Source organism: Falco cherrug, chromosome 9 (genome assembly GCF_023634085.1).
Source record: "Falco cherrug isolate bFalChe1 chromosome 9, bFalChe1.pri, whole genome shotgun sequence".
NCBI classification, from domain to species: domain Eukaryota; kingdom Metazoa; phylum Chordata; class Aves; order Falconiformes; family Falconidae; genus Falco; species Falco cherrug.
In genome coordinates this window covers 53,385,506-53,408,752 of record NC_073705.1, presented here as the reverse complement: position 1 = coordinate 53,408,752, position 23,247 = coordinate 53,385,506, and the positions used below count along the sequence as shown (strand labels likewise).

The 23,247-nt window shown below is 42.4% G+C and overlaps 1 protein-coding gene across 4 annotated transcripts in view; it reads right to left on the bottom strand.

Moving 5' to 3' along the window:
- The window catches only part of ZRANB1 (zinc finger RANBP2-type containing 1), a 46,745-nt gene extending 31,435 nt beyond the window's left edge, over window positions 1-15,310 (bottom strand). Inside the window, exons 1-4 of one of the 4 annotated variants that reach the window (XM_055719629.1) lie at window positions 15,046-15,310; window positions 13,855-13,969; window positions 2,024-2,121; window positions 416-1,314 (exon numbers count right to left, since the gene is read on the bottom strand). In XM_055719629.1, coding sequence (XP_055575604.1) covers window positions 416-1,229 — 814 coding nt within the window. In that variant the 5' untranslated portion in view covers window positions 1,230-1,314; window positions 2,024-2,121; window positions 13,855-13,969; window positions 15,046-15,310. The remainder of the gene's footprint in view (window positions 1-415; window positions 1,315-2,023; window positions 2,122-13,854; window positions 13,970-15,045) is intronic. The other 3 variants (XM_055719627.1, XM_055719628.1, XM_055719626.1) reach the window with 3 other exon arrangements.
- Between the last annotated feature and the right edge of the window lie 7,937 nt (window positions 15,311-23,247).

Genomic DNA, 23,247 nt, shown 5'->3' with positions numbered 1-23,247 from the left:
AGCAAATCTTACCATTGCAAAGAGAAAAGTAATTTTAATGATCCAGTAATGGCATTTTTTACAGTACCATATGCATTACATTGTTCTGTAGACTGCCTTTGTAATTTTTCCACCTTTCAATGACTACATAGAACTACAGGATTTGATTACAAGGATATCCACTTCTACAAAAGGTCAGAAAAATCCAAGCACAGTTGGGAAACACGTCCAACACTATTCAGATTATGGATGAACTCTACACCTTCTTTTAGCTGATACTATTGCAGGAGTTTCTACATGTGGTTTACTTTTTAAAATTAAAATGCAGAGATTAAAAAACTCCATTGCAAAATGTCAAGCTTACATTTTAATTCTTCATTCTCCCAAAATACCTAACCACAGGCAGAACGGTATAAGGTAGCAGCAAACAACTTACCAACACAAGCATTTAGAAACAGCCAGTCAGTCTTTTTCATTCTATTTTTAATTTGCTTTAGTTTTTTGAAGTCCACTTCAAGTTCTTCCTTGCTGCCAACAGCTCCAGCCAATTCAATTCTTTGGAAGTCCATTTTCACATCAGATTCACGTTTGGTTGTAGGTGGAGATCTTCTTTGGCTATTACCACTACTACAGCTTCCTCTCCATCGAGCTCTGTCTTGCTCATTTATGATTGAAGAAGGCTCTTCTGTGTCCGCCAGTTCTATTGTTTCTATGTTGTTAGGTCTGGGATGATCACATACAACACATTTCCTGGCCTTCGCCCAGTTTTCATATGTACAGACAGAACAAGTCCAGTGCTGAGCCCTTGTGTTTAGTTTATTTCTGTCATTATATTCCTCACAGGGATCAACAGAAAAAGGGACTGGTCTTGAACCAGAACCTGAAGACTGAGGAGACTCTGTGGGACTCCTGGTCCTGCGTTGAGACAAGCACTGAGTACACCTGATTGCTCTTGGCCAGTTCAAGTACGTGCACATGTGGCACGACCATTTATTTGCACTTTCCATACTGTAAGATGATTTAACTCTTGGTCTTGCGCTAGAATCTGGACATATCAAAGGACTACTCCCTCCTTCAGTGCTCGTAGGATCCCAGTCTCTACCAATATCACTTGAACCGCTTTTAAATGGATCTTCTGTGATAATTGTTCCACTAGGTCTTGGAGCACGACACATGGTACATTTGATTGCAGATGGCCAATTTTCATATGTACAATACTCACAAGCCCATTTAATTCCACGCTCTGTCATCGTGCACTTCTTGAAATTAACTGCGTCAGGCAGAAAGCTAAGTAATCAGAACACATCATTAGTACACACTGGCTGTATAGGAGCTCTGTTTAAAAAAAAAAAAAGTAAATTAGACTCAATCCAGTTGATGTGTACTACACCAAATATAAAAATCAGGCTGGGCAAACAGGCAATCCTTTTTTCTTGATACTATCCAAACACCTAGGGGGAGAAAAAACACTATGAAAAGGATAAGACTTGAGCTAACAGCACTTTAAATGCAGACTTCAGGATTACCTAGTGCAGAAATTGTAAGATAACTCAGCTCTGCATTTCTAAAGTTTCTTAAACTTGCACAAAGGCTTCCAAACAATGTGTATCTGTTTTCTGAATTTAAGCACTGAGAATATTGAAGAAGAGACCAGTATGGCTACAGAAACAAGCTACATACTAAATTATTAAAATAAAACTCAACATGAATACAGCAGTACAAGAAAAGGAGCACAAAGCCTAAATCTTGTGAGGTCTATTACAAGACCTCACCAGATTTGGAAGGAAGGAGTGTAACAGGTGAGCAGCTACACAACGAATCAGTTCTTTTGGAAAAGTAGGTGTACAAGTTTACATAAAATGCACGCATCTGAAAATTTTATACATGTGCTTAATCAAGACTAGGCCTTGACTGGACACCACTCATAACAGTACTGTTACAAAGTTAAAATACCACTTGGAAGCAAGCACAAGCTGTGTGTGCTGGCAAGCTAACATAGTATTTTTGTTCTACAAATCCAGATTTCAATCCAATTACAACTCACTTTTTCTCTAGTGAAGAGGGGATTCTGTCCTCATGCTGGCTCAGACCTTTTCCTCAGATTGGCAAATATGAAGGATGAGACTAAGCAGGTAACTATTCCTGTAAACAAAATGAAAACAGACTCATTATAGGTTTCCTACTGGACCTGAGTAACCAGAAAGTTAATTATTAAATGCCACACCTATACTGATCCCAATTTACTTGTTCAAACGCAGTCATGACCTGCTGAGACTAACATATAGACTGGTTAAAATAAACCAATATTTATAAAGAACCAGTCACCACACAAGCAATCAATCTGCTGAAGAACTATTATCCAATCAACGTCAAATTCACATCAAAACATCTACAAACACTCTTACTGCAATCTGAAACTTAGGATGGGGAAGAAAAAAAAAAAAGCTTTGCATAGAAAGCATAGCAGAGGGAAAGAGTGAGGCAGGTAGATAAAGGACAAACAGACGAATGTATAGACTATTTCCTCTGTTACCACAGAATAGTTACCCAACACGTATGAGACAATTATGTGCTATTTTTAAAACATGCAAAACTGTTAAAAAAATAAATTTGTCATATCAAATGACTGAGAATTCTCAGTCATCATATTGCAACTCTCTCGGCTAACAAAAACACCCAGAGTCTAGTAAACAAAAACTCTAAAAAAGTTACACAACAGGATTAAAATCAAAACTAGACACATCAAACTAAGAAGTAGTTTATACCTGTTCTCCGATTAGGAAATGTTTTATGAGTTAGTACACTCTTCACCGAAATACCTTCACATGCACCTTGCTCTACCAAGGCATAGCTAAATGTCCACTTAAATTTGTGACCCTTATTCCTACTATCTCCCTTCTGTGGGCTCCAACACACAGCGCAGGTTTTTTTTCCAACAGCTCAACGCTGATCTATTTGCCAGATCAGGTGGCTGCATGAATGAGGGGCTATCGCATGGCCAGGACAGAGGAAAGGGTAGGACTATCCTTTTCAGCAGCAATCCATATTTATGCTGCATGAAAGCAGATGAGCAATCAGGAACACAATCAAACTTTCTCATCAAGCTCGGGTTCTAGTATCACTTGTCTGAACAGCCTGCAGAACACTTCACTCCCACCTATACGTTATAAAGCCGTGTCAAACTACGGAATGCCTTCTCGGTACAATTAGCCTTCCTACTGCCTCCGCTCCACCATTCCTCATAAACGTCCATGGCCATGCGTAAGGGAAAAAAAAGCAGTGAGATCATACTAGGGTCCCCATTACCTGTAATAAAATAAGTGAAAAATACATATACACGAGAATGCAAAGTCAACTTGATTTTACTAAAGGTGACTTCATAAAGACGACTTTTCAGAAACGTGGAGAAAAAAAAACCAGTTTCTCTACTCCATAGACAAACTAAAGCTTTACCAAAACACCTCCTGTATGAGTACACTATATGCTAGATTTATCTATGCCACTTGGTCAAGGCTTTTTCCCTCAATTCCCAAAATAAGTTTTTAAATTACTTTATAGAGAGAATAAGCCTATTCACAAATGTTAAACAGTAGAGTTACCCGAGATATTAACACTTTCTACTTAAGGATGTAAGACAGTTGAACGTGGGTTTCAGAAAGGAGAAGGAAGCAGCACACCGCGCACACATCTGCCAACGGCCACCAACAGAACCACCAAGAGCAGTTTCACTTCTGCTACCGAGGACAATCAGAAAGTGGCTGTCCCAATGCGGCGATGCCCAACACAAGCTTGAGAATAATTTCCACCTGAGCAGAAGCTGGCATGTTTTGAGCAGGTTATGCTTCCAACCAAAAGCCAGATCCATATACAATGTGTGACGAAGCCCGAGAGGGATCTGTAACTGTAAATTGTCTCTTACCTGCCCTAGTTTGTAAAGCCTTAAACAAAGCAGTTCCCACTGAAAACAAATCCCAACCCACATCTGGGATAGGGCAAGAAAACAAAGCATCATCTGTTTTACTGACATTAAGGCTGGGAAAGGGGAGTGCTGCTCAAGTTGAAAAGTAGCTGGTTGCAAAAACAATCTAAACAAATACAGAGATACTACTTATGAAACTAAATAGCACAGTGCATGTTGAGTGACAGAAAAGCTTTCTTAGATATTGTAAGATTAGGGGTTTAGCTGCAATTATCCTCTGCGCTCCTGAAAAAGCTAGATGCTTTCAGATGTAATTCTTGGAGAGGCTGAGTATCTGCAGCTTCGAAAGCCACCGAGATATGAGCTCACTACCTCTGAACACGAGGCCTCGGGTTATTATGAAGTAAAGCAGATGAAAAGGCTCAGTGGAGCAATGCAATTTCTCTTCTTTGATAGCTCTGCCAACACCCACTACAGCACAGCTAGATGAGGCAACTTAGCACTTCCACCTACCAGGGGGTTCTTTACCTTTAGGTCTTGGTCTGACCCCCAGCTGCACCCCACCCCAGGGACACCAGAACCATCTGATTTACTGGTGACACAGGATTATCATCCAGCCACCCAGCAGTTTGAAGACTGTTATATTTTTTCAGAGTTACTTCTTTGCCACTCTGTCTTCAAATTAACTTATTTTAGATTCTTCACAGAGGAGAAGCTGAATCATGTAGTACCTCCTCCGACAGAGAAACAACGCAACAGTGACTGTGAAGTGCAGGTGCATGCCGTATGTCCAAAAAACATGAGCAGACAAGAAATTAAAGCCCACAAAACTCCAAGCAGATTCCAATTGATCAGTTTATATGGTGTGCTAAATACCTTCTGGACAGACTAGTTAGTAGAGTAACTCAGTACATTAAAGAGGATTTATCAGATCTTAATGTATTCTCAAGTAACAAAGAAAAATCAATGCATTATCAGACCACTTTTTACTAAATTAAGTCAGTTGGAAAAGGTCTCCTAAAACAAATGAAATTTTGTTCTGCTTTGTTTCAGCTTTTAAGAATAGTCTTCTTTTTAGGTGCATGGGAAAACGCAAAATGGCACAGAGAAATCAGGAAGAAACATCAGTTTCTTCCCAGTTGGGAAGTCCTTAAATAACATTATTATGACAGGTTATATTATACTCCTCTCAATTTAGTTATTCAGTGTCCAAAAGGTATTTTTGAGCTCTGTTTCATTAAACAATCAAACCCTTCCCCGTGAACAGGGGACACCAATTTAAACCAGTCTACACTATGGATTTTTTTGCTGGGCTGGTGCTGGCATCTGTGCTGGCAGAAACCTCGTGTAATCACACTGACCGAATCAGTGTTCCCACCTTAACTCATTTTGCTCACATGTACAGATTTTCAAACAAATCTAACTGCTTCTGCATTTGCACGGAAAAGAGAGCTTAGGTATCAACGTAAGCCTTCAAGCAAGACCTGCAAGGCAGAAGAAATCCACCCTTCTTCCCCCTGACCTAGCTGCCTCTCTCAGGCTGCTCCAGAAAGAAAAGCGGGCTGGTTTATTTATTTTTATTTTGAAACACTGAAGCAACTTTTCGGAGGAACAAAATAAGCGGCAGCATCTTGTTCTGAAAGAGAGGACCCTATAACCAAAGGCAGAATCTGTCACCGCAGCAGCTCAGCAGTGCAGCGGTAACACCTCTCACACACCCGACCACAAAAAGGAGCGCAGAGGAACAGGACTGCGAGTCAAAGCAAAAGATCAAACAGCAGCACTTTCACTGACTGTATTCCTTATGTACGATGAAACATGGTGTTTTTAAATGTACACCTACCAATAACGGGTCTCAGTCTAACAGCTGTAATTGCTCACTAACAGCTGGATAACATTGCTGTGGAGTTTATATACACACAGGATGGGCAAACAGCTTTAAGAAAAACTGCCTATGATTAACCCTAGATAGTCTGACGTACTTGCAGAAGTACTTGCTCCCCTTTGTACACCACCACCTCAAGTTCTCTTCCAAGTACCCATAAAAAAATTACCATGCTTCTTAGAAAACTGAAGTTCATTTATACACAAATAAACTTTCTAATTAAAGCTGTAAGAAGAGAACCTGTTAAAAACACACATCTGGATGATCACCTTAAATGGTTACGATAAAATATGCACTAGTCTGAATTCAGGTAGTTACAGCTGGTTTTGTTTTATAGAACTGCAGAATGTTTTTAAGAGATGCCTAAGATGAATTCGAGTCAACTGTTCAAAGTCAGAAACAAAGCAATGGATTGATTTCACTGTTTCCAAATACATTTATAAACACTGCCGCTCTTGCTGACCCTGACCACAGTGTCTTTCTAAATCTCACATAAACTGCACCAAGGGGCTCAAACAAAAATTTTGCAAATTTTTTTAATACAGCCAGTAGGAAGGTCTAGAAAATAACATAGCTGTACACAAGCTTAAGTAAAAAAGGCCAGTTTGTTTCTTTCAAAGCTGTAAACTCTCTGAAAACCTCCCCAGTGATTTGCTACATAAAAGACATGGTTATTTAACTGGCTCAAATTCACTTTTGTTATCTGGGTCCAAGAATCCTTGTGAAGTATCACACTGTCTATACACTTCAACAAAAACAACTGACATTTTTAAATAATCTAGTTGAAATTTATTGCCAAGTATTAAGAATCAATTTTCACCTAAATCTGCCTCACCCAGTAATTTAGGGTGGAATTTTACTAACGCTTTCTTCTTTTAACGTACTATACTTGCTTACTCCACCTTCAGCTAGCTATTCTGTTCTTGCATGACTGCTTTCTCAAGAATTCGGCATAAACTGCAACAGATCATTATATTAAAAGCATAAAACTCGAACCTAAGCTTCTATAGTTAGAAAGGAACCAACAACAAGTTGCATTGTCATCTCTGCATATTAGTTTTTTAAAAAATTAAGAACACTGACCTTGTCAATGAGACAACCAAATCAAATCAGTGCTGAATCTGGAAACTCTGCATTAAGGGCAATAATTATGTATTATAATAAAGAATGGAAAGATTACTGCAAAGTCACAAATGTAGAAGCATTCTCTTTATTAGCCTGAATACATTGAAGCAAGGAATTTAACAAGTAAGCATAGCTGCTTTGATTGTTAGGACAGTTCTTTAGAAATGAAAGGACACTGTCCCAAACAGATCAGCAGAAAGGAGAAAATACTCTGTCATCTCAGGAAGAGAGCACCGAAATAGTTTTCTGCAAGCTGCTCTACAAGGTGGGGGTTTTTGCTTACAAAATTTTTCTTTCTTTACAGAACACCAGCCAGCTATTTGCAGTGCAGACAGCAGGAACTGGCCTCTCACTGCTGCGATCATCACAGAACGCAGAAAAAAGCCCTTTCTGATAAAATACAGATAAAAAGCAAGAACCATGCTGGAAGACAGAGGCTCTTGTCAAACCACATTATCCTTCCCAGTCTTATCCCAGTAAGAGCACTGCTCTCAAAACACGAAGTATCACCTTTGCTCTCCTCCGAGTAGTAGAGTTCCTCCTTTGCTCCCAATAACATGGATAACAGGGAGAATGTTGCTGTCTTAAGACAGGCGTCATTAAGATTGACACATATCTCAGTTCTGAAGACCAAATCATTGCTATGTAAATCACAACACAATCTATAAACTGTAACATTAACGGTGCACGAGAAAAGAAAAACTGAAAATATTTTGCTCATAACTGAGTAACTATTTACAATCTAGTACGTTAAATGAGTTTTAACATTTTTCTTCAATTTTGATAGTCTGGGCTGTCAACAAATACTCTGCACTGCAGATTTGTAGGTGTGACCTTTGTTACACATAAGAGTGTATGACAAGTTGCAAGTGGGCAATTAGTTAAAAATCCAGAAGACTTGATCTTTCACAAAGAAACAACGCTGCAAGAAATGCAGTTCCCTTAACCAAAGTAATTCTGACAAAGTAGAAACTTTCGAAAACATTCAGAAGTATGTTCATTGGGTGAATTCTGACAGGCTTTGTTTATATATAATTAATAAAAAATTGTTTTAATTTTGATTTATGGATACGCATCTCATTTCAAAGCGCCCTAAGTCTACTGCGTTAGGTACTTATGATATTCAGAAAAATGATGCTGGTTTTGGTTCAACTTTCTTTTCAATATTCCATCCACACTTCCAGCCCAACTGCTATCACTTCAAATAAACCCTAAAGCCTGACTTTTCGTAAGCAAGAGAATTTATATGCAGTTTTAATGCAAAAGGATAGCTAATTTTGCAAACATTCTATGCAGTAAGTAGTCAAACGTTTTGGAGGTTACAGATCCCAGGAGACATCTGAAATACAAGATCTGACTGTGAACTTCAGGTTAGGGTGTAGACCTAACTATACAGACTCTTGCACAAAAGCTGAAAACTCATCACAGAATTAACAGGTATTTGACAATATTCAGCATTCACTCTTTCTGCTGTCTTTTTTTTATTTTGATGTTTATCCCTTGAAGCATTTTTGTGCTCTTAACCACTACAGTTAATGTTGCTGCGTAACTTGCAAAGTGCAAGTTTCCATTCTATTTGCTACTCACTCCTCTGGGTCAAACTACATATAGCTCTATTAAATTTGTGACTAAAAGCAAGGAAAACTTTAACTGCTGTAGCAGCTTGCAGTTCAGTCCTCTTTCTTATTTCAGGAGAGAGTTACATTTTTCAGGTTTTTTTGGTTGGTTTTGTTTTGTTTTAAACTCAATTGAAAGTGAGCAACTACTTAATGAGATGTTACTACACATTAGGATGGACCAAATACAACCACTTACTTAGAAATCAATACCATTTGGTAAAACGAGAGTAAGCAGATCAACAGTTACATAATACACAGCATCTCCCACACAACCCTAATCAAAAAAACAAGCAAAGTGACTCAAAATAATGAGCTCTGATGAAATATTCACATAAATACAGCCAGCAACATTTAATGAATGTGATCATCATGAACAGTCAGCAACAGATAAATACTGACTCAAGATGTACAATACAGCAACATATGTAATAAAACACAACAGAATTGTTAAAACTTCATTTTTAAGACATGTGCATTGGACAAAGTACAGAAGTTGAACAAGGGCATTCTTTATTAGAAGCAAGATCAAATACAAAAATACAGTTTATCTGTGTTTAGACTATATGCCTAAAACACGTGACTCAGTTTTGTTTAGATCTCAGCCATCCTCACACAAGATGAGGAAAACCAGATGTCATGCTCTGACTAAAAACACACTGTGGAGTCACACATCAAACTTGAAAACACTTAAACCTGTCCAACAACCAAGGAACATTATATTAAGGCTTGTACATTTGACATTCAGTTCCACTAATTATCCTCTGGACCTCCTCAGTACTGGCTGATCATAAATTAGATCATGGCTACATGCAGACATAGTCACCATTTGGTGGAGAAAAACCACCTGCCTCCAAATGAAACAAGGAAACACACACTCAACATCAACTGTTGTGTAGTTTCCTCCTAATTAATGGCAAACCACTTGCAGATACAGTTAAGGACTGACGTCGGTATACACATGTGCAATTGGGCTATATTTAAGACTAGTTCTAGTAAACCATACAAGCTACACTATTAGCCAGCTCTTCTTAAATACTGGGTAAATAGCAAAATACTGAAAAAGGGGAGGGATGGTAAAAAGAGAAGCCAAAGTGCTACTATCACAGCACACATAAAAACCACTACTCTGTGTGTCACTGCTTCACATAGTGCAAAGAACTAGTAACCAATACCACAAGAAAAAGAAATTCAAACTCCTCCTAGAGAAGGAGTGGTATCAGTTTTAGGGAGGGGGGGGGAAAGACATAATTATTTTTTTAGCCTTATGATTAGTAACCTGCATTTTGCTCATAACTATCCAGCAACCCCCAAGTTATTCACCACAATGTACTCTGAAACTTTTTAGCATCTCAGGGTAACAGCTCTAAACAGTAAACCTTCTGCTTTTGAGGGGTGGGGAGTAACTTACTCCTAGAGACAACACTGAACAACCTTCTTGAAATAAACCATTTAAAAGCCATGAGGTGACAATTATTTTTATCTCCGCCAAGCTAAACAGTAATGCAGAGAACAAAACTGATGTACGTAGCTCAGCAGACCACCGCAACCCTTCAGCAAGATAAAAATTAGCTTCTGAACAAGCACACAGTAAAGGGAAGCCTTTACAACCAAAACCTAAATCCACAGGCTCATCCGACAGATTGCATAAATGACAACATGATGATCAGATATTGTTAAGACACCTAGTACAAAGTACTCCTGACTTACCATGGTAGCATGAACTAAAAAAATGGAAAAAAAAGAGAAAAAAAATAAAGGCCTAGCATGAAAACAAGTATATATTCAACACTTCCTGTAGCTGCAGAAGATTTGAGACTGAGACCTGGAGATTGAAGCTGTTTCAGGGGAGTATTCAGATAGCAGCAACTAATAAACATGCCAGCTGTCTCTACTGAATCCCTGCTTAGATACTGGGAAGATGAATGGAGACAGAAGAAATACTTTCAAGCCCATCAGCCTGAAAGAAGTACAAATCAACACTTACACAATGCACTTACAGTCTTTACAACCACAATAAACAGGATTCTCTCCTAAACCCACAATCACCTTCACAAAGCAAATTTCCTGTTTTTTGCTAGAATTATCCACATTATGAAGTCTATGACAGTCATTTTTCTTCCCAGCTAATCAATGCACCGAGTCGCACGGTTATCAAATGAATAGACCTACAAAAGTGTGTGCAACTTCAAAGCCACTTGATCATAGATTACATAAAATATTACTTGATCACAATAGTTCTCATCTACTGGAAACAAAACTGATCACTCAAGTTTATTTTTCTTTCCAGTGTCACATAAACCATGGTTCTGACAATCTTCTTTAACTCAAGAAAACTAACTCCTGACTATCTCTGGAAGATAGCAAAACTCCAATGTAACTTAGAAAAATTTTCTTAACATCTGTAAACTCCCCGCCAACTCTGACTTTTTCTGTTTCATTAAAAACAGCTACTCAAGACTAGATGCTAAATGAAATCAAAGTCAAAGAATCACATGGAGGATTTTTAAACCATAACATTTGTTTACAATAATAATGGCAAACATAACCCAAATAAAACATCACCACAATTGGCTTCTGGCAAGGTGGGAGTAAGGAGAAGAAAAAAAAAAAAAAAAAACAAACCCAAAAACACACACACACAAAACCGTTGCCTCCTTGCTCACAGGTGATAGTTTCAGAAAGAAGCCCTACTGACACTTACCAAAACAGACACAGGTCCATACTTTCAGACCCCCATCCCCTGGACAGCAGGTTGCACACCTGGTATTCATTTTGTACCTAGCTCTCATTACTTCAAGTATTTTCAGATCAAGTCTGAACTCAACCTTTAAAGACAGATGTAAATTCTGTGCCTTCTCCAGCATCTGTTTTAGGAGTATTTTCCTTAATTTAAAATGCACATGTGAATACAAGCAAAATTAGCAGCCATTCTTAGCAAAAAAAAAAAAAAATCCACCTTACTGGGGAAAGAAAAAAAAAATACTACTGCATTATTATTAGCAGAACAGATCATATCACGATAAACTCAAATAACTGAAGGGAAAAATGCCAACTTAATTATGCCTGCTGTACAGCAGAAGATGCAAAAGGGCTGCAAACATGACTGCTTCACAGGCAAGATGCTCTGTACATACCAGTAACTATGCTATTTCCAACATATTACCCTCCCATGTGCCTCCTAAAAAAAAAAAAAAAAACAACAAACCAACAAACAAAAAACCCACAACAAACTACCATTTCGTCTTCCTTCTTGAACCAAGGTCTCCATATCAGCCCCCTCTTGACAGCTCCTTCTTCAAATGTCACTGCACTCATTCTATGCTCCACCCTCTCCAACACCTCTCCTGGTCTTCAGCAAAATGAGGTTTTGCATAAATGGGACAGCAGCACAGAAAAAAAGGTGTTTTAAAAAATGCTAGGTGGATACAACTACAGTTCAACTGCAGAGCTTCTGAAAACCTGCCCATGCCACAAAAGAAGGAAACACAAAATCACCTGTATTATTAGAACGAGTTCTTAGAATTGACAAAAGTTCTCTTAATGTATGTTAACTGTAGGACACCAAAAAGGTAACAGTCCTATCATTAATCTTGTATTTCAAGAAAGTTCCAAAACAATTTACATACATATGAGAAGTTGCGCTTCAGCAACTGATGCTGCAAAATCACACACAGCCACAAAACCAATCCAATCCTGTGCAAATTAAAGCAATATCAGCTATGCAAGAAGTGCTATGAAAAAGAGTAAGTACCAGGAAAGCGTCTGAATTCCTAATGTTTGAGATCTTAATTAGAAGATAGAAGTTTTCTTTTTAAGGTATAACAAATTCCATTCAACTGACATTACAAAGTTATAATTATCTGTGATTTAACTGATTTTACCAAGCTATGCCATTTGACAAGTGAAGCAGTAAGCTCTTCATCAGCTGTGTTGAAAAAAATTCTTTCAACTCTGCCTCATTCCCCTCTTCATATGCAGTACTACTTAAAAAAAAATAAAAAACTAAGAACTCTGTCACAGCTAAGCCAGCCATTTTCAGCTGCCAAACTAAAGTTTAGTTCCATTTTAGTACCAGAAGACTGTGGAACATAATTCATGCAGTTAAAATGAGGATTACTTGTTGACATAAATTCTGAACAGCTCAAAATAACCAAGTCTTCAAACTTAGGGGGGAAGAAGGGGCATGAGATTGCTAACAGAACTGGCAGTAGCAGTTTAAATGCTTTGCTGTGATTGGTAGATGGTATATCACAATAAAGAGCATATTGACCTGAAGTTCTGTACAATCTTGACCCAGTGCAAAACCGGTATGGCAAAGGGAAGCTGGAAAGAGAAACTCCAACACCTAAGTTAATACCACATGAAGGAGCCTGTAAATCTCACGTTAAAGTGCCTAAGAGTACATCTGATTATTTGATTGACTGTATTAAAAATAAACTCCCTTACAATCAGTAAAGTATTTTCTACTTACACTTCCGACTTATTTACAGATCCATCTTGCAAAGAACACCAAAGACGGATGGGATTTCCCATCCCCAAGGAATTTACGTATCGCGTGATGTACAATTAGCATGGCAATACACAAGGCCAAACAGGCTGTACACAAGGTTAAATAGGACTGAAAATGTTGCCCTGACCAATTTTGCATTTTAACTAGTCTCCCATTTAAGTCATGCCTCTGTGATGAATCCCATTGATGTTTTACGCCACTGAGCATTCCAATTAAATTAGTGTTTTTAATTATACTTCTGAGAAAATGCTAATGGATACAACTCTACAATAACAGATCATGGCCTCATTGGTCATCCCCATATGCCAGTCCTCACTTAAGCAGCATAAGAGAAGTAAAGGTAACAATTTCTTTTTTTCTTCCAGAGTTACACCACGTAATTAGTTTCACAAATCCTACAAAATGCAACACATCCAAAAGCATTATTCTCTTTTAACGCTGTGACAGAATTAAATCAAAAGTGATCTTTTACATATGACATGCTAGACTCCGCATGCTGAGACACCAATTCAACTCAGCCTTCGGAAGGAGGCAAATGAAAGAGTTCCAGAACACCTCCTGCTGCTTACCTGCTTCCCCACCTCTGAGTAACCACTGGAAAAGGAGAGGGAGGGGGGGAAAACCAGCCAAAAAGGATTCACAAATCTTTCCTACAGTCCCCGAAGACCAAATGCTAAATAAGCAGAAGGGAGAGCAAAACTTCAGTGCAACAAATATCTCCTGAACTACTCTTACAAGGCTCTTCTCACACCAGAATGAGCTTTAACACAGCACGTATTAGAAAAAGGAGGAACTTAATAGACAGAAGACATCTCACCTTTCAATCTGTGCATCAACAAATGTATCAACGTGTTAAACTCACATGCCAGCTTCACCACTTATGACACAGCAGGTTGCTAGTGAGCAGAGACTGTTCAAGCACAGCACAAAGCCTGTCAAACAACATTTGTGTACTACACCGGCTCCCAAGAATTCTAGAAAAAGTTGTCATTATTATCACTGAAAGTCACCGTGGCAACAAGAAGTTCTCAGCGGCTGCGCTGTGTCTACAGAGACCCAGATGAATCGTCTCCCATCACCTCTCCCACCCCGCTGCTGCCGGGAGAGCGGCTGGGTGCTGCGGGGCGCCGGGAGCGGGGGGACCCCGGGACTGGCGGGCACTCTGACCTCGCCGAGAAGTTTACCTTCCCCTGGCAGCCAGCTGCCGCAGCGTGGGACTGCGAAGGCAGAGCCAGAAAGCTGGGAAGGGGTTTGCCTCACTCGTTCATAGAAACTTTTCTCATCATTTTTAACCTCCGGCTCCCAACAGCGAGCTCGGCTTTGAGATACCTCCCACGGCGCGCTCCGTTCCTGATAAAGCACCGACGATACGCGGTGTCGTACGAGGGGCAGCATGATGGAAGTTGTGCTAACCCAAAATTCACAGGCACAAGCCAGCAGCTCCCATCACCCATCCTATCGGGCACACAGACCCAACCAGGCAGCTCCAAAGGGAAAAAAAAAAAAAAAAAAAAAAAAAGAGGAGGGAGGGAAGAAGTGGGAGGCAGCAGGGGCAGGATCTCGCCCCAGCAGACCGAGGTACCGCAGCCCAGCGCCGGGAGAAGCCGCCACAGGACAGAAATCAGAGTTTCCTGCCTTTGTAGCGAGGCTCCAGCCGCCGGGGCACGGCCGGCCGAACGCCGCCTCGCCGGGCGGAGGGCGGCACGCCGCAGCCCGCTGCCCGAGCGGAGCCCCCTTCCACGCGGGACGGTGACCCCAGCGGGGCAGGGCCGGTCACGGGGCCACGGAGGAGGCGACTCCCCACACGGCCCCTCGGCCGGGCCGCCCCCGCTCCGCCGGCGGCGGCCGAATCCCGGCGGGTCACCGGCCGGGGAGCCGCCGCGGGCGGGCTCGGTTCGCCCCCGCCGCCAGCCACCCCCCCCCCTTCCCCCGCGGGGGGGCTGCCAGCTGTTCCCCCCAGTGCCCCGTCCTCCCCCAGCGCTGCCCGAGTAAGGGAGAGGGGCTTTACCTCGCCGCCGCCGGGAGCCGTCCCTCGGGCACACGCTCGCCGCTGCAAACCGCCTGCACCCCGCGCCGCCGCCGCCGCCGCCGCCGACCCCCCCCCCCCCCCCCCGGCCCGCTGGCTGCGGCGTCCTCTCCCCGCTCAGGACATGGTCTCTCCCAACGCGGCGGGCTGCCGCGGCCGCGGGCGTTCCCACTCGGCGCGGCGGGGGGAGCCACTCGCCCCGCTCCCCGGGCTCCTCTAATGGCGGCGGCTGGAGCGGCCCAAAGCAAAATAAACCCCCATACGGCCAGGAGCCCGCACGTCAGCCCGGCCTGCCAGCCTGCCCGGCGCCCATTGGTGGAGCCTGCTCGCTCCCCTCCGCCAATCAGCTTGCGCCTCTTTGGGAAGAACGGGTGATGTCATCCCTGCCGCTGGGGCGCCTCGCTGCGGGGGCGCTGGGCCTTGCCCCGCCGGCCGCCCCGCGCAGCGCGCTCCGTGCCGGCCCCGCCGCCCGCGGGCCCTCTCCCGGCACCGCCCACGGGCTCCGGCGGCCGCCCTGCGGCGTCTCCCTCACGCATCGCCCGGTCGGTCCCCTCGGGGCCACCCGGCCCCCAGCGGCCTCCCCGTTGGGGCTGGCGCTCGGCCCTGCCGGGGCCCTCCCTGAGGCAAACCTGGGTCCGCCTCGGTCAACAGCGTCGGGGGTAAGGAACGCATTAGAGGTGGAAACAAGACCGGCCGCTTGGCTTGACGGTGGTGTATCGGCATAAGAATTTCCTATGGAAATAATCCCTCATGAAAACCCCCTTGCGATGGCATGTGGTCAGGCAGCAGCCATCGAAAATACCACTTGTGTGGCAACACATCCTTCCAGCATCCTGACGGGAAGCATCTCCTGCACGGAATAAATAAAGAGAAAATGGCAATGGATTGTCTCACACTCAGGCTATACAACCCCCAGCCTTGGTAGATTCCCGTTAATTCCTTAAATTCTTCACTGCAAAATATTCCCTGAACACTGGTAAGAAATAAACTCGAGATTTTCTCCACATGTTGATTCCAGCCATTCCTAACTCGGCATGGTGAGTGTGTGGGGTTGGGGTTCAGGAAGTTCACCCTGGCCCGAAGGACTGTTCCGTAGCAGTCATGCAGTGCAAAGCCCATTCCTCTTCTCAGGCGACAAGGCCAGTAGCAACGGCTCTGCCAGCCCTTGGGTTCAGGCCTCGTGATAACTAAACAGTCATATCTTTTCTTTGTCTTCAACTCAAAAATTGTGAGTCTGCATCTTCCTTAAGCTGCTCTTGCAGGCTCACTGACAGAAAAAGTGTATTTGCCCACATCCTCACTTTTCCCTAATAGGTATAATTTGATACCTGACTTTTTTTGTTCCATCACAGTTCCTACTTTTTATTTCAGGCTTTCTGAGATGTTCTAGTACTTTTCTGTGGTTTCATTCCCTGTTCTGAGGGTGATAGAGGGGACTCTGTTAGCTAATGCCTTGGGCTAGGTGTTGCATTGGGAAACTCATCCCCTTCTGACCAGCTGCATCCACCCTGTCTTGTTCGGTCGGCATAAAAAAAAAAGCACCCGAGATGTTCAAGCAGAGCAGTGATGCCTTGCACTAGAGAAAATCTGTTTGTCCAGCAAACAACTAGAGCTAAGGTCAGGACAAGTACAATGTAATTGCTTATGGAGACTGAAATAGAAATTTGTCTCCATTTGCAATTAGATTAGTTCTCTACAAACATGAAAAACTGTTGGAGGGGAGGGTAATGTGATTTGTCTTTCCCAGACTAGTTATTTACTAAATTCTCTTTCAGACTCCACTGAACAAGATGGGCCCCAGTCTGCCTTTTGGGAAACATACCAACAATTACATATATTTAGCTATAGAAAAGATGGGGACAACTCTATTTTCTTTCACACACCCACATATAAGATCCAGATGAACTTGGATAAGTCATGTAGAAGTCCTTATCTTAAGGAATTGTGCCATCTCTGTGCTTAGAAATAACACAGAAAACGTTGCCCTTGCTCTTGGCAGCTAGGCAAGATGATGGAAGAGCTGTCATGGAAGCGAACAAGTAGTGGGGTAAATCCTAAATGCTGCCACAGCTGTACAACAATGGGGAATTCCCAGAAATAAATGTTCCAGATTAGACTGCATTAAAAGATAGGAAAACACAATGAATATATAATTTGGGGGGAAGTATCACTTCAAATTTTTCCAGAATATTTCCTAAACCTGTCAGAAAACCATTTGGTGATCACAGGAACATATTTGAAGCAAAACACAGTGCACTGCAGCACATTAGGAACATTTAATATAATTTCACAACTCAGAACAGAACTTTAATGAAGCGAGATTCCTATAATTTCAAAGACTTTTGTTGCATAGGTAAGAAAAACAGTATGACCAACTGAAAAAAACATTTTGAAGAATTCTAGAGAGAAGGTATTTTCATATCTGCACAGTTGTTCTGCAGAACTGAAGCATTACAAGTAATGAAACCGGTACCTGTATCGTGTATGAAGGTGAACACATAAGGGAAAATTGAATTTGAAAATAGTCACCAGAGCTGTTAGTTTCAAAAGTGAATCCTGGCAGCATCTCCAAATTACTGGGCATTTTTGATGTTGGCAACATTATTCCTAAGGCCATGTCTTTGGCTTTCTCTCAGAAAACTGCTGTCATCTCCCACCAGGTTTACCTTGCAGGGGTTTGCCATTTGTTCTAGACTTAAACAATAAAATACAATAGGAATGACCTTTCAGCAGTTCAGAACGCTGGTATTTACACGTATATTTTAGCCAATAATAGCTTTCAGACTAATAATTTGGAGAGAAACAAAAATCTACATGACTTGATAACCCAGTTCTCAATAGATTTGGTGTTTGATCACCTTTTTCTTTTTTAAATGTCAGAAAGATAATTCTATTTTTGTTAGAGGTAGCAGAAGTTGTATGCAAGTACTAATTTCCTATATTCCACCCCAAATTTTAATTTTATTCCATCGGTTTTGGGACAAATTTTAATTCCCTAGTAAGGAATTTGGAACAGTCATGTTCATTTGACAGCTTAATATGTTATTTTGGGAACTTTGCTTTGCAGAGCTGAATTCACTCATGCCTTAGAGATTATGTGCCTTCACACAGAGGGTGTGCAACTGCCCTCTGCAACCCAGAATAAACCCATAGCAAAACTATGTGCCTTCATTCACATCTAAAAATATGATTTGCATACGTATGTCTTCCAGCTTTCTTCTTCCCCCTGCTTCTCAAACATCATAAATGTTCCTCCAACACCCGCTGATTTCTCCCCACCTTCCTCAGCCATCCCAGGTCTCTCTAATCTCATTTCTTTCCTTCCAGTTCTGCTAGAACAAGAAAGAGCTGCTCAGGAATGAACCGATAGTAAATTTCCTTGTCAGAACTCACAGATTTCATGAAATCCGAACGGCGCACACGAGTCATGCAATTTCGCAGAAACACTGGTGGAACCCAGCTAAGAATCCCACCTGGTTCCTGCTCCTTGTCAGCCTGGAGCTGCACCACCGGCACTTGTGCAGCAGCCAGTAGCACAGACTGCCTGAAGCAGGAACCCTTTGTGCCTCTGAGGTGCGAGCCTTGCTGGCAGCCAGCGAGGCAGATGGCTGGGAAGTTCCCTTCCTTTTCTGCAAAGAATTTATAAATTTAGGATTTTTTCAGAATATCCCAGAATTGCAAATTGCCGCTATCTCCTATTAAAACAAGAGCTCTTTGCACCACGCTGCCTTACAAGATGCCTATTTTTTCTGTCCTGATGCTCACTGCTAGTAAAAGGTTTCTTCCTCAGCCCTCCCTGATGCTTCTGTTCTGATTCACCCTGCTTATAACCGAGCAAATGACACTGAAAGCTATAATTAGAAAGAAAGCATCAAAACGTTTCACAGTAGCATGTTTCCAGATGTTGTGTACAATAGCTGGGGAACTTAGTAAAGCAAAATTGTGCTTCAGGTAAGCAAAAAGACAAATACCAAATTACTTCACGCTGGCATGGAGTGTTTTTGTGCTGCAGCAGAATTGCCTCAGCCTGAGTGCAAAGATTACACCTAGTTAGCAATGTGTAAGTGCAGATCTCGCTCTTATGTAATTCTCTTTACCCTGGTAACTACTCGCTCTCAGGCAGAGCAGTGGCTCCCAGTAGGCAATTCATCCTCGGCTTATCCAGGAGCAGAGATGTACGTGCTCACCAGATGGTTATTTCTCACTAGATGAACTTTGAATATGCACAACTCCCTACTCACTCTGGCTCTTCAAATCCTGCTCTTGCCATTGCTTTATTCAGTGTTTTCAGGCTTTTTATGAGCAAGGAAGATTTGCAACTGAACTGAAACACTTAGATAAAGGGTGAGGAATAGAAATGCATGAAAATCCAAAGGAAGCACAGTTTTTGAAGCTATTGAGAACAGAATATTTTAAATAGTTGACTGATTTCTTATCACTTTTCCATCCTCTATCTGAGTCAGCCTCAGTCTTCACACCCAGTAGATCTCATATTTGTGGCTCCTTTTCCCACTTTAGTTGGAAACATAAAAATATTCAACTATTGCTAGATCACTATCCCCGCTATCCAGACAAGGATGAAGTCAGAGAAGGCATAATGCCCCAACCAAATCCATTCTTCAGCCTGCCACAGCTGTTGGGTGTTGTTACAGGCTGCCACCCTGAGACCTGTAAGCAAGCTTCAAATATTTGCAGCTGACCTCTGGCCAGGGAAGGAAGACGGGGTCCTTTCCCCACGTTACCGCATGCTCCTGGTCATGATGGGAGAGCTGCTGCGCTCACACTGGCCCTGGTCTGGCCCCATGGCTGCATCCAGTGGGAAATGGCTTTGATGATTCTACCCATTCTGTTGGCTCAGGTTTAGCTGTTTCTTAAAAAAAAAGCATCCTTCAGAAAATATTTTCAGAGTCACAAGTTTTCTCCTGACTTCCCCAGGAGCTGTGCACGGAGAAGGGATGTCATGCATGCAGATAAGCCCTTCTCCTTTTTGGTTGTTTTTTTACTAGAAGAAAAGTAAGGGTTTACCCCATACCCTGAGCCACCAAACACATTGGCACGAGGGCCGGGGAAAGAGCAACTGCAGAGGAAGGTGGTCCTTTCTGCCTCGCGGTCTGTACCTCCAGGAAGAGCTCGCCATCTTCTCCCGGTGGGTAGGCAGAGGTGGGAGCAGCTTACATTGCACAGCGAAACACTCACCCACATGTTCCTGCTCTTCTTCAGCTACAGGGCTGCCCTGCTGCAAAAGCACCATGGCTTGCAAGAGGCACCTCGCACCTCTGGGTATTGGGTGTACGCCCAACGGGGGGGGGGTGGGGGGTGGGGGGGTGGCATGTGTGATTGTTTCAGGGACAAAATAGCTAGGAAAGATGGTGAATAAATAAATATAGCTAGAAAACACTGTGCACAAATATGACAAAAGTATGCGCTGAGTTGTTATCTCCTCAAGCACTTTGAAATGTATTTCAGTAGCAAAAAGAAAAAAGGTTAAAAGCGAGGAGCACTTGTAGTGAAAGCTTCAACACGCACCATATTTTTCTTGCTTTCTCTCTGGTTCTACAGGGAGAGGAGGAAGGGGGTGAAGGAGTAAATCCACTGGGATAGGGCTTTCCAGCTGAAGGGTTTGAGCCACATGATAGGCAAATCTTAGAAACTTTTCCCAGTTGGGCAGACAGTGAGTAGGTGAAGGCATCTGTGCTGGATGGCCAACAGAAAAGCAACGCACATAATATAAAATGGGATAAAAATGGGAACCTGGGAGGCGATGGGGTGGCTGTAGTCCAGCGTGCACATTCAGTAATGTTCTGGAGCCTCCAGGAGGCTGCAGGATCTGCCCGTCCCAGATGGTGAGCACAGTGTGGCTGCTGCCCTAGCTCTAAGCATGCATCAGCGGGTTTGTCACAGCAAAAGAATGCGGGGGGGACGGGACGGGACGGGACATGACACCACACAAAGTGAAGAGGAGAAAAAGAGGGAAGGAATTAAGGAAAATGTGAAACAGTCTTAAAAACAAAGGGAAAAGAAAAATACAACAGGAAAATACAAAGAGCTCTTTGAATGCGCTCTTGAAGAAAGTCATGAGGGAGGGCAAAGACAAGTAACAATGCAACTATAAAAGGAAGCAGCAGCCTGATTCCCTTTAGGAGCATGTAAGACATTTGTGAGGACTTGAGACAAAAATCCATGAGAAAAATGGACTAAAATCCATAAACTAATTGCTGTATAGAAATGTCAGGCCAAAAGAGTCTGGATTCCTCTGTGCAGTGGCCAGCATCTCTCTTCTCCTCAACAATGACAGAGTTAACCACTACCAAACACCGGGACCCCTCCAAAACGCTTCTGCAGCAGAAAAAGAAGTGTTGACAGAATTGTGGGGTGAGCGTAACACTGACTCCTCCAACGCTGCTAACTGAGGTTAGATAAAAATACCACATTATACAACCCCTGGTTTTGATGCCTAGGGTAGGTAGCTCCCTCCTCCGAGTACTGCTGGCTTTCCTGAGCCCCATGGAGGCATCACCTCCCCGAGCAGCCCATGAAGTCATAGACGCCGAGCTTTGCGGCCGTAGGTTTGGCTGTGGAGCTGAGAGGCAAGAACTCAGGCGTGTGTCTGCTTTAGGTGAGCACGCTCCTCCTCCTGTGTAGCAAGGCAGTGTTACCAGGTGGCATTAAAGTGCCCCAAACCTGAGCTGAAGTTGGGAGCCATTAGTGATGGGCGAAAGTGAAAAGGGTCATTACTGTAAAAGAAGGCTGCCCGTGAGCGTACGAGGCAACAGAGAAGGGATGTTCTTGCGTGCGGTTTGCAGAACACAGTACCTCATGCCCGGCATGATCAGTGTCAGCTAATCAGATTATTTGATGAGCCAGAGGGAGCAAAATCTGTCTTCAAGTTGACGTAATCCACTGGTAGACTGCTTAAGGATTCTGGATATGTTCACCCCGTGCTTCAGAAGCTTTCTCCTTACCTATTTATTGAGACTTACCCTTTTTATGAGCAAATCTAGGTTTAAAACACATACAGTTCAAATGAAAATCAGAAAACAGGTAAGAGCGAGGCTGGATGGGAGCGTAGCTGGCGGAGCGGTGCCCATTGCCACGCTGCCGGTTCAGCAGGGTAGTGACAGAATATCAGTAACACCAGGATAGTTTAGTGCTAACAGTGGAGACCTTATAAGGATGGTAAGTGATGAAGCTAAGGAACACACAAGCCTGGAATTAAAATGTGAAAAGGACGTTTTCCTGGAAAGTCCTGAATTTTGGAAGAGAATAGATTTTTATTTTAACTCAGGCCTAGCCTCGGCCATAAATTCTTATTACTTTAATACTTTTGCCTTATTTTTGAGATATGTTCTGCAAAAAATCTATACCTTCTCCCAGCACTTCTCATCACAAATAGGCTGCTTCAAAAACCGGATTAAAAGTAGCTTTCAATCTTATTCTTACTTTTAATCTCATAGAAAACCATTTAGCAGGATAACTCATAACTCTATGCCTTATTTACAGGTACAGCAAGGGGAAAATAAATCAGAGAAACAGAAAAATAAATAATTTTTAAATTACTTCCCTGGAAGGACAGTTCTTTCATTGCTTTTATTCCTAACCTTAAAATAAAATTTAGTAATTATACATTGAGCAACTATTGTTTACTTGTACCAGGCATCACAAAAGCTGCTGTGCCTTCCTTTCTTCTATGTTATGCTAAAATTATGGGTAGAGACAGAATGAAATAATTGCACTAGCACATTGTCTAGGATCACTGTCTCCCTCCCACTGCACAAAGAAATGCTGAAGCAAAGCTAAGACATTTATCGAGCAGCAGGAGCTCATTAGCTTGTTGTCAGTGCTCTCTCCCATTGATAGCTCTTACGTGGCTATCTAGTAGGTAAGCAGCATTATAAATAGCTTTTTTGTAGCACATGTTTCTGCTTTCATATGAAAGATATGTTTGTTGTCTCTCAAATAATACTTGCCACCCTGAGAAGTACAGATTCTGTGATTCAGGAGCGTGTTGCTTCAGTATTCCAACCACATGTCTCAACTGCATATGAGTTTGTCTTGCCTAAGCTGTTTGAAAACAGTTTAAGGTTCAATAGCCTCCACTTCCATAAGACAGACGGCTCTGGAACTGCCCGTGTCCAGCGACAGTTGTAACTTTACAGGGCTTTACCACAAAAGGAAAATCTAGAG